Consider the following 11,623-nt stretch of genomic DNA (forward strand, 5'->3'; position numbering starts at 1 on the left):
AGGCCAGCCTGGGCTACCAAGTGAGTTCCAGGAAAGGCGCAAAGCTACACAGAGAAATCCTGTCTCGAAAAACCAAAAAAAAAAAAAAAAAAATGAGGTCGAAAGTGGTGGCGCACGCCTTTAATGCTGGCCCTTGAGAGGCAGAGGCAGGTGGATCTCTGTGAGTTCGAGGTCAGCCTGGTCTGCAGAGTGAGTTGGACTGAGGACGTGGCTCAACGCAGAGTGCTTGCCTAGAATTTTTGAGTATCTGAGTTCAATCTCCAGCACCCACCCTCGGAAAACAACCACCTTTTTGAACCTGGAGTCAGGCTGGAGGTGTAGGGCAGGCTAACACCTGTGAATGAGGCACGGGGTTTCAATCCTCAGTATGGGGAATAAGAGGGGGAAAAATCACAGTTCTGTGTTCCAGCCCAGCTCAGCAGCTCCCTGACTCCCTGGACCGTTCACGGTGACCGGGAGAAATAAAGCAGATTTAGAAATTAGAGCCCGATCTTCCCACCCCCTCCAGGGCGTTCAGAAGGCCGTCTGCAGACCCAGCTTTGCGTTTTCTCTTTTGGCCCTCCCCAGCTTCCATAGCCGACTCACTGTTCCAGACTCCGGAACCGGCGGCGTTTCCTGGGCTTCTGCGCAGCTGCTCCCGGTCGCCGTGGAAACCGGTCAGCCAATCAGAGCCTGTGGCCTTACTGGCTGACGCGGCGGGGATCTCGGCGCGCCTGGGCGGTGGGTTTCCTCGGCTTCTCCGTAACGGACCGCGATGCTGAAGGCCAAGATCCTCTTCGTGGGGCCCTGCGAGGTGAGGCCGGGTTCGGGGGCCTCCTGGAACTGGGGCTGCTCCCGGGAGGTGCAGCTTGGTGCCAGCATCCCCACAGGGGGCGGCGGCTGGCGGTGCGGTGGCCTGAGGAGCCGCCAGGCCCTGATCCAGTTCACCCCACCCAAGTAGTGGAGGAGACTCTTGAGGTACCCAGGTCCGAATGCCAAAGGGAGCGAGGGGCGTCTCATGACTCCCCCTCCGAACCTTCCCCGCAAAAGGAATTAGTCTACTGGATGAGAAAACTAGATTTTTCAATATAGGGTCCTGGAGCAAGTGGCTGTTAATTAGGAGGGAATTACTACATAGATAATTCACACCATACACCAAATTAAAGTTCAGATGGGCCCAAACTGGACATGCAAATAAGCTAACTGTAGAAGGAAGCTGGACGAAGTGGCACATGCCTGTATCACCAGGACTCGGGAGGCAGAGGGAGGAAGATCTTCAAGTTCAAGGGCAGCCTGGGGTACATACTGAGTTCTGGGACAGCCTGGGATGCAATGTGAGATGCTGTCTCAAATAACATAGTGGTTGGGTGGTGGATGGATGGGTGGATGGACGGGTGGGTGGGTGGATGGATGGATGGATGGTGGGTGGGTGGATGGATGGGTGGGTGGATGGATGGATGGACGGACGGATGGACGGGTGATAGGTGAATATATGAATCACCTAGATGGTTCGTTAAAGCTCAAATCTCTGGGTCCCAGCTCAGAAAGTTCGCTTATGTTAGCTTTTGTTATTTGGTGGGAATGTCTTGCTATGTAGTTCAAGCTGGACTTGAACTCAAGATCCCCCTGCTTCAGCTTCCCGAGTACTGGGACTATAGGCCTGGGTCACCATGCCCTGAACACCCTAGTTACGGTTCCTGAGTAGGTCTGGGAAGAATGTGGGAAGTCATATTTTGTACATTGGTCTGTTGTTGTTTGATTTTGCTCTTTTTTTTTGGGGGGGGGGGGCGTGCCACCTGGCTACCAAATAAATCTTATTCTTAATTAGAAATGCTTGTTTCTGGCCAGCTTTTCTTAACTTGAAATTATCCCAGCTGTCTTTGGCCTCTGGGCTTTTCCCTTTCTCTATGTCTGTATACCTCTCTTTCTTACTCCACTGCTGGTTGTGTAGCTGGGTGGCTGGCCCGATCCGATGTCCTGCTCCTCCTCTTGTTCCTTCTCCTTTTCTCCCAGATTTCTCCTTCTATTAATTCTTTCTGCCTGCCAGCCCTACCTATCCTTTCTTCTGCTTTGCTATTGACCGTTCAGCTCTTTATTAGACCATCAGGTGTTTTACACAGGCACAGTAATACAGTTTCGCAGAGTTAAACAAACACAACATCAACAAAAGTAACACACCTTACAATAACATTCTACTACATGGCTCCATGGACCAAACATGAGAATTACTGTACATTCATAGATGAATATATGGCAAAGATGTGTTCTTAAGCTTAATTTAGGAGACTGGGGATGTAGCTGGATAATAGAACGTTTGCCTGGCATATGGGAATCCTCAGCACCACATAGAACTTTCATAGTGGCACATACCTCAGTTCCAGTACTTGGAAGGTGGTGGCAGGATGATCAGGAGTTCAAAGTCACAGCCCAGGCTACAGTAGCAAGTCTGAGGCCAGCCTGGGCTACATAAAACCTGTCAAAGAAAAAACTTCCTGAGTTAAGGGAGATGTTTAGCATGCACAAAATCAAGGAAGGATTGAGCCATGTATGGTAGTGCAGGCCTATTACAGCACACAGGAGTCTAAGTTTGAGGTGGTCTGGGCTACATAGTGGTTTTGAGGCTAGCCTGGGGCAGAGAGGAGGAGAAGGCTTAAAAGAAATGCCAGCAGGGCCTGGAGAGATGGTTTGGTGATTCAGATCTTGCAGAGACCTTGCTTTGGTTCCCAGCGCCCATGACAGCTGGTTCACAACTGCCTACAACTTCCAGATGTGACAGCTCTGACCTCTGTGGGCCCACACACTCAACATGCACACACACTCAACACGCACAGTCACACACACAGACTGCACAATATGGAACATACTTTTTTTTTTTTTTTTTTTTTTTTTTGGTTTTTCGAGACAGGTTTCTCTGTGTAGCTTTGCGCCTTTCCTGGGACTCACTTGGTAGCCCAGGCTGGCCTCGAACTCACAGAGATCCACCTGCCTCTGCCTCCCGAGTGCTGGGATTAAAGGCGTGCACCACCACCGCCCGGCTTTTTTTTTTTTTGGTTGGAACATACATTTGATTCCAGCACTGAGGAGGCAGAGACAGGTGAATCTGAGTTGGGGGCCAGCCTGATCGACATAGTGAGTTCTAGGCCAGCCATGGCTACATAGTAAAACCGTGTGTGTGTGTGTTTTTTTTGTGTGTGTGTGTGTGTGTAGTTTGGTGATAGACACTGGTAATTTCATCATTTTGAAGGCTAAGGCAGGAAGATTGACAGTTGGTACCCAGCTTGGGCTGCATAACAAGTCCTTACCTCAAGACAAGTAGTTTAGAGAACAGAGTATAACTGCAGAGAGGTTTCTATTTGTTTATTTATTTATTTAGAAACAAGATCTCATGGAGCCTAAAATGAATGACCTGGAACTCCAGGTCTTCCTGCTTCTTCTCACCACCTCTCCAGCCCTTCTCTTCCCATTCCTTTCTCCTATCCTGTAGAGTTTTACAAGGGCTCACTCAAATGTAAGAGATTGGCTTCTGAGAAATAATTTTGGAGAAGGGACCTTTGTTTTGTATTTAGGCATGTGCAGTATTTGTTCAGTGGATGGTGCAAATACATAAAGAAGATCTGAAAAGCAGATCACAGCTCTGAGGAGGGAATAGATGAGTGGATGGATGGATGAGAGGCTGAGTGGGTATTTGAGTGGATGGGTGGAGTGATGAATGGGTGAGTGAGTTGAGTGAATGGGTAGAAGGATGGATGTGTAGGTAGATAGATGGATGGGAGGGTTATTGGGTAGTTGAGTGGATGGATGGATGATGGATGATGGATGGATGGATGGATGGGGGTGAGTGAGTAGGTGCATACATGGATGAATGAGAGGGTGAGTGGGTGGTTGAGTAGATAGGTGAATGGATGGAGTTAGGTGGTTGAGTAGATAGGTGAATGGATGGGGGAGGTGATTGGTGGTTGGATGGATGGATGGATGGATGGATGGATGGATGGGGATGGAAGGGTGGGTAGAAACCTGCTCTGGGTAGAGGGCTCAGAAAGGTTGTCTTGCTGTCCTGTTGACTGTTTATAGGAATGTTGATTACTTACATAATACATGAGGAGCAGTAGATTGCTGACTTGGTGACCTAACCAGCAAGAATCCACAACCTGGGTCTCAGCGTTGACCCTGACCCTCTTGGTGACCTCATATCTGTCACAGACTGATGGGCTAAAGCTGTGGAGAGAATCGGGAGGGTGGTGGGACACACACTTACCTGGGGTTTCGTTGTTGTGTGCTTTCTGCTTTTCTGTTCTCAGATAAGTTCACTGAGTATCAGCCAAGCATCAGGAAGGCATGCTGCCAATCCAAGCTCTGCCCACTGCGCCAGGGCAGGGCAGCATCCTTCCAGACAGAGCGTGCTCTCTGTCCTAGAGATCTCCAGGAGTCATGGCCAGTACTTCACCACACCTAGTCCCAGGCTGGCTACAGGGTCTCACTGTGTAGCCCAGGCTAGCCTGGGACTTGTGTTCTTGCTGCCTCGGCCACCTGAGTGCTGGGGTTACGGTGTGTGCCACCATACGTAGTCGGTGAGGGATGCTGCGTGGCTATTTACTCTGCTCTGTTGGCTTTTACTTCCACAGAGTGGCAAAACGGTGTTGGCCAACTTTCTGACTGAGTCATCGGACATCACTGAATACAACCCAACACAGGGTGTGAGGTGAGCCCGCCCGGTCGGCACCTCTACAGCAGGTGTGGAACGCCGTTCGTTCCTACCTTCGGTGCGGGGCACATTCCCACACGGCCTCCCAATAAAGGGCCTGCTGCGCTGTTTGTGTTTTTAGGATCCTGGAGTTTGAGAACCCACATGTCACCAGCAACAACAAAGGCACGGGCTGTGAGTTCGAGCTCTGGGACTGTGGTGGTGACTCTAAGTAGGTTTTCTTTAACATCGCTCTGCTTCAACAGCTGACTGACAAAAACAGGGTTGGGGTTGGGTGGCTCAGTGGTAGAGCTCCTGCCTAGAGTCCCCCAGTGAGGGGCTGGGGTGTGGCTCAGTGGTAGAGCCCCTGCCTAGAATCCCCCAGTGAGGGGCTGGGGTGTGGCTCAGTGGTAGAGCCCTGCCTAGAATCCCCCAGTGAGGGGCTGGGGTGTGGCTCAGTGGTAGAGCACCTGCTAGAATCCCCAGTGAGCGGCTGGGGTGTGGCTCAGTGTAGAGCACCTGCCTAGAATCCCCCAGTGAGGGGCTGGGGTGTGACTCAGTGGTAGAGCTGGTGCCTAGAATCCCCCAGTGAGGGGCTGGGGTGTGGCTCATTGGGAGAGAAGTTACACAGCATGTGTGAGGCCCCCAATGCTTCAGTAATAATAGTAACAACAACAACAACAACATTGAGCAGCGAGGATGCCCTACCGCTGTCTCTTGGCTTCCTTTCCACCTGGCAGGTTTGAGTCCTGCTGGCCAGCCCTGATGAAGGATGCTCATGGAGTGGTGATCGTCTTTAATGCTGACATCCCAAGCCACCTAAAGGAAATTGAAATGTGGTATTCCTGCTTCGTCCAGCAACAGTTCCTCCAAGACAGTCACTGCATGCTTGTGGCCCACCACAAACCGGGCTCTGGAGGAGACAAGGGCAGCCTGGCTTTGTGTAAGCACCCTAGACTTTTCCTGCTTATGTCTTCACTATTTCAAGCATTTCTGTGTGTGTGTGTGTGTGTGTGTGTGTGTGTGTGTGTGTACAAGTGCACAAAAGCATAGGTCTGCTAGTATTTGGAGACCATAGACATCAACCTTAGATGTCATTCTCAGGAAAGCCATCCACCTTGGGGCTTTATTTTTTTTATTTTTTGTACTTATTTATGTTTGTGTGTCTGCCTGTGTATGCATATGTACCTCCTGTATATGGGTGTTCATAGAGGCATGTATTAGCAGTGACATGCTTGCCTAGGATCCCCCAGTGAGGGGCTGGGGTGTGGCTCAGTGGTAGAGCACCTGCCTAGAATCCCCCAGTGAGGGGCTGGGGTGTGGCTCAGTGGTAGAGCACCTGCCTAGAATCCCCCAGTGAGGGGCTGGGGTGTGGCTCAGTGGTAGAGCACCTGCCTAGAATCCCCCAGTGAGGGGCTGGGGTGTGGCTCAGTGGTAGAGCACCTGCCTAGAATCCCCCAGTGGTGTGTCAGGGTGCAGCTCTGTTACATAGCACCTGTCCAGTATGCATGATGCTCTGGGTTCCTTCTTCAGCACCACACAAAAGACAAAAACAAGCACCTGCTAGTACCTGTTTCGGTATCTTTCCTATTGCCAAGGGGTAGTTTCAGTTTTTGGTTTGGTTTGATTTTTTGAGACAGGATTTCTCTGTGTAGCCCTTGGCTGTCCTGGAACTCACTCTGTAGCCCAGGCTGGCCTCGAACTCACAGAGATCTGCCTGCCTCTGCCTCCCGAGTGCTGGGATTAAAGCCTTGCACCACCGCCAACGCCATTCTGTGTGTCGAGCAGGTTAAAAGTTTTAGTTCAGCACGTCTCTGAGTGTGCTAGTACATGTGTGTAATCTGAGCACTGTCAAGATTGAGTAGGACCAAGAGTACTGAGCATGCCTAGGTAGATTGCAAGACCTTCATGGCGGGAGGGAGGAAGAGAGCGAAAGAGGAAAGTGATATTCCAGTAGCCTGGGTTGTTGCATGCTAGAGAGAGCTCCTTGTTCAACCATGAAGCCTAATTAACTGGCCTCGTTTCCCTGTGGAGCTCCCCCCTTGAACAAGCTGAAGCTGGTGCACTCAAACCTGGAGGAAGACCCCGAGGAGGTCCGGGTGGAATTCATCAAGTATTTAAAAAGCATCATCAACTCCATGTCAGAGAGCAGAGACCGCGAGGAGATGCTCATCATCACCTAGTGTCCCGGGGCCACCTCCTCCCAAGTGACGCTGACTTCCCCAGGCAGAGCTGACATCCCACCCAGCTGCTGACACGCCCTTCTCCTTTGGCTATACAAGTGTTCCTTGTCTGCTAGAAGGCACCAGGAAGAGTCTGGCATGGTGGCACACGCCTGTGATCCCAGCCCTTGACAGGCTGAGGTAGGAGGGTGGAGAGTTCAAGGCCAGCCTGGGCTACAGAAGGAGCCCTTATCTCAACCCCTCTCCAGAAGCAACAAGCTGCCCCGCCTTCCTGTCTCGCCGTCACACCATAAACACATCCTTCCAGCAGCCTTCTTGGTGCTGTGTTGTCAGGTTCAGCTGTTACTGGTGATGAATGGGATGAAATGGCCCAGAGCAGAGAGCTGATGTGACCTCTGATGTCCCTGAGGACACATGTGCTAGAGCTGCCTTCGGGCTTGACTACAGGGCTATTTGCTATAAAAGAATAAGCAACGGGGGCCAGTGAGATGGCTCAGTGGGTAAGGGCACTTGCTGCCAAGCCCTACAGCCTGAGTTCAATCCCCAGATCCCACTTCAAGGTGGAAGGAGAGATCTGCCCCTCCAAGCCCTCCACGGCACAAACACAATATAGAATTTAAAAAAGGAATCAGACTGGAGAGATGGGTCAGTGGTTAGGAGCCCTTGCTGCTCTTGCCAAGGACCTGAGTTCAAATCCCTGCACCCACACATTGGGCAGCTGTGCCTGTAACTCTAGCCAGAGGAGATCCAGTGTCTTCTTCCAGTCCCTAAGGGTACACACTCTCTCTCTCTCTCTCTCTCTCTCTCTCTCTCTCTCTCTCTCTCTCTCTTTTCTCTCTCTCTGTCTCTCACAGACTTTATTAGTTACTTTTCTGTTGAGTGACAACACACCATGACCAAGGCAACTCTATGAAGAATTTATTTGGGCTTATGGTTCCAGAGAGATAATATTTCATCAAGACAGGGAGGCGTGGCAGCAATGGGCAGGCGTGGCAGCAGGGACAGGAGACTGAGGCTCACATCGAACTACAGACTCACATCAGAGAGAGCAAGCAGAGAATGCACCAGTGTATAGACTTAGTTCCTTAAGCAAGGCCACGCCTCCTAAAACTCCCAAACGGTGCCATCCATTGGGAGACAAGTATTCAATGCCCAAGGCTATGAGGGACATCTCATTCAAAACACCACACACAAATACACACAAATTTTTTCAAAGGGGGAGGCATCGACAAATGAGTGGGCCAGTTGTGAGGCCCACAGTAGAGCATGTGCTTGGAATCCCCAGCGAGGGACTGGCTTTAGAAACTGATCACTACCTTAGCATGTGGAGACCTTCAGTTCCATTTCTAGAACTGAAAAGAAAGAAAGAAAAATCAACAATACCAAGTGTCTTTTTAAATTGAGTACCAGGGGTTAGGGAGATGGCTCAGTTGGTAGAGTGCTGACTTACAAGTCTGAGGACCCAAGTTCAGTCCCCCAAACCAGTGTAAACGTGGGTCATTGTGGCGGGCACTCGTAATCCCGGCACTGGGGAGCCAGAGACAGGTGGATCCCTGAGGCTTGCTGGCCAGCTAGCCTGCTCTGTTTGGTGAGCTCAAGCCTATTAGAGATCCGGTCTCAAAAATAAATAAATAAATAAATAAATAAATAAATAAATAAATAAATAAATAAAGGGGTGGGCTGGATTCAGAGTCCCAGAACTCATCAATCAGGCAAGTGTGGCAGCTGCCTGTAACCCCAGCACAGGAGGGGCAGACAGGAATCACGGGGAAAACTGGCTGGCTGGACGAGCTGGAATCGGCCAACTCTGGGTTCAGCTAAAGACCTGACTTACAAGCAAAGTGGAGTGTGATCAAGGTAGGTATCTATCATCACTTTGAGGCCTCTGAAGGCACACAGGCACCTGCAAAGACACACACACACTCAAGCACATGCAAAGAAAAACAGATGTGGTGCCTGAAGGACCGACTACCAAGGTGCCCTCTGGACTTCACACCCATGTGCACACACACACGCACCCACAAAGGAAGCTTGTAATCACAGCTGTCAGGAAGTAGAATCAGGAGAATCAGGACTTCAAGTCAGCCTCAGCTATGTAACAATTTCAAGGCTAGCCTGGGCTACATGAGACCCTGCATTGTTTCTAGAGGACAAGCAAAAACAGTGTACCCGAGATCACTGTAAAAATGGGGTTGGGTCCCAGCGTTCGCTCCAGTCACCATTCTCCGCAAGTTGGTGGAATGTTGCTAATGTTATCAGGAAAAGGCTGGCGAGATGGCCCAGCGGGTGATGGCGTGTGCTGCCAAGCCTGATGACCTGGGTTTGACCTGCAGAAGCCACGCGGTGGCAGAAAAGAGCCAATTCGTGCAAACCGTCCTCTGACCTCCACATGCACGCCCCACAGCACGCTCGCAAGTGTGCTCAGAAACACACACTGACACAGAAAATAAAAATAAATTAGCAAGAATCTTGCCTCGATCTCTTCTCATTGTGAGGCTCTACTCTAAATACTGGAGGTCAGAAATCCAAAACTCATACCTACTGGGTCCAAATCAAGGTGTCCCCAGGGTCGTCATCATGCTAGGTGAGCCAACAGAGTTACTGTTTTTGTTATTGTTTGTGGGGCTTATTTTTGAGGCAACTCTCATTGTGTAACTTGGGTGGTCTGGAACTCACTTTTTAGATCAGGCTAGCCATAAACTCACAGATACCTGCCCACCTTTACCTCCCCAGTGCTGAGATTAAAGCGTGCACCACCGCTCAGGCTGTTTCTTGCCACTTCTGGCTTCTCGTGGCTGCCCACATTCCCCTGCCTGCGGTTCTATCACTCTTGTGGTCCAGGGAGACCCTGCAAGGGGAGCAGGGATAGGATCGGATGCCAGACCTCTGCTCTTCCCATTTCTTACAATGAACATGGATTGTAAGTGTCACCCCCAGAGACCAGAACTAGGAAAGCAAAAGTCACTACTGTGCTGTGGTTTGAACTGAAGCAGGCTTTTTCTTTTGAGCTGCCAACCAGATTCCAAATCAAGACACAGAGACTTCTTATTAGTTATGAATGCTCAGCCTTATCTTAGCTCTTATTTCTTGCTAGCCCTTATAACTTAACCTGTTTCTCTTCATCTGTGGTTTGCCTCGGGGCTTTTTACCTTTCTTTCCTTCTGTACATCTTACTTTCACTGATTCTTGTGTCTGGCTGGCTGGCTGCTGCCTGGCTTCTGGCCCCAGGCACGTCTCTTTCCATCTCTCTGTCTCTGTCTCTGTCTCTCTTTCTCTCCTAGCTGTCTTCTCCTACCTATCCTCTCTGCCCGCCAGCCCCGCCTGTCCCTCTCCTGCCTCGCTATTGGCTGTTCAACTCTTTATGAGACCAATCAGGTGCCTTAGGCAGGCAAGGTGAAACAAATGCAGCACATCTTTACATCATTAAATGCAGCACAAACAGATGTAACAACCCTTACATCATTAAACAATTGCAGCGTAAACAGATGTAACACACCTAGTTAAAATAATATTCTACAACGTGGACCCAACAATGGCCCAAAGGCCCACGTGTTAAAAGCTTGATCATCGATCTGGCGTATTGGAAAGTGGACATCTTTGAGAGGTCAGTCCTAACAGGAGGTTTTAGGTCATGGGGACCATGGCCTTTGAGGGAACCATGGGATGAGAGTCTTTCCTGTGCTTCTCTGTGGCCACAAAGGGGGAGATTTGTTCCATGTCGTGAAGTGTCTCAGCACGGGTGTGTGGGTTCCCGCAGATCCGTGGAAAGAAGATTCAGAGGCACCTTAAGAATGAATCTAGCCTTTCTCGGCTGCAGGGGGTGCAGCCTCTAAGGACTGAAGCCCTTTCGCTTTGCCCAGGGCATTTTTATTTTTCTCATAACAGTTTAGTTGGTTGATTTCCATATGCTCAAAACAACCTGAAAGGAGCTCCCAACAATACAATGCCAAGTGCAAATTCCTCCATTTCTTAGGTACCATGGTTTCCCGAACCAAATTTTGCATAGGCCTTTGATCCTTGGGACAAGATTCACATAGAGCGAGCATAAGAGAAACAAAAGGTTAAACAAAGGATGGATTAGGGCTAGGTGCTGCTCTCTGGAGCCAGGCCAGGTGCAGCTCAGCAGGAACGCAGCCACAGATCCACCCTCTGCTTCCACCATGGTATGTCTCTTTCCAAAAGCCTAACACAACTCACCACCATCTGAAATCTGGAGCACCATGAACCAAAGAGCAACTTCTCTCTTAAAAGTTACCTCAGGTAGTTTGCTACAGTAACAGAAAACTGACCACCGCCTCTGGGGTCAACCGCTAGGACCCGGTCAGAAAATGGTTTGTAAGTGTCTCCAGGAAGGACGAGTGAGTGTCACATTTGTCAATAAGGTGACAGGAAGTGTTCTGAAGCCCATTGTACAGAAAACTATGCCTGGCTTACATGGTAATTTGAATGTCCATTTCTTAAAATTGATCAGGCAAAGCCCCTGGAGATCGCTATACTCTGTTTAGGGACAGATAATTGCTCTGACGGGATTTTTCAGGTCACAGAGCACATAGATGCATGTTTTGTGAGTATGTGGTTAATGCATATACACATGGATGCAAGTTTGCAAGCTCGTGTGTACACACAGAGGCAGGAGGATGTCCCTAGGTCTCCGTTTTAAAAACCAAAACTAAACGGCTGGAGGTGACTCAGCCATGCTTGCTGCTCTTGCCCAAGACCCGAGTTTGCCTCCCACCACCCACTGGGCAGCTTACAAACGTCTGTAACTCCAGCTCCAGAG

General features: G+C 50.0%; 1 protein-coding gene across 2 annotated transcripts; it reads left to right on the forward strand.

The window, feature by feature from the left end:
• The first annotated feature begins 644 nt into the window (after positions 1–644).
• On the forward strand, positions 645–7,157 carry Ift22 (intraflagellar transport 22). Of its 2 annotated transcripts, XM_028894451.2 has the most exons (5): positions 645–793; positions 4,602–4,678; positions 4,803–4,892; positions 5,401–5,603; positions 6,695–7,157. In XM_028894451.2, exons 1-5 carry the CDS (start codon positions 755–757, stop codon positions 6,841–6,843), a joined length of 558 nt encoding a protein of 185 aa, XP_028750284.1. In that variant the 5' UTR covers positions 645–754; the 3' UTR covers positions 6,844–7,157. The 2 variants fall into 2 exon arrangements, with proteins under 2 accessions (XP_028750284.1, XP_028750285.1); XM_028894452.2 differs by lacking the exon at positions 645–793 and having other exon boundaries at positions 4,645–4,678; positions 4,803–4,855.
• Positions 7,158–11,623: the final 4,466 nt, after the last annotated feature.

The sequence above is a fragment of the Peromyscus leucopus genome, chromosome 23, assembly GCF_004664715.2.
Source record: "Peromyscus leucopus breed LL Stock chromosome 23, UCI_PerLeu_2.1, whole genome shotgun sequence".
Taxonomy (NCBI): domain Eukaryota; kingdom Metazoa; phylum Chordata; class Mammalia; order Rodentia; family Cricetidae; genus Peromyscus; species Peromyscus leucopus.

Bases quoted from the DNA above. Each gene is read 5' to 3' on its own strand.
- Ift22 (XM_028894451.2), top strand. From the start codon at position 755: ATGCTGAAGGCCAAGATCCTCTTCGTGGGGCCCTGCGAG. The intron at 4,679-4,802 runs GTGAGCCCGCCC...TTGTGTTTTTAG, and splicing joins AACCCAACACAGGGTGTGAG to GATCCTGGAGTTTGAGAACC. The intron at 4,893-5,400 runs GTAGGTTTTCTT...TCCACCTGGCAG, and splicing joins GACTGTGGTGGTGACTCTAA to GTTTGAGTCCTGCTGGCCAG.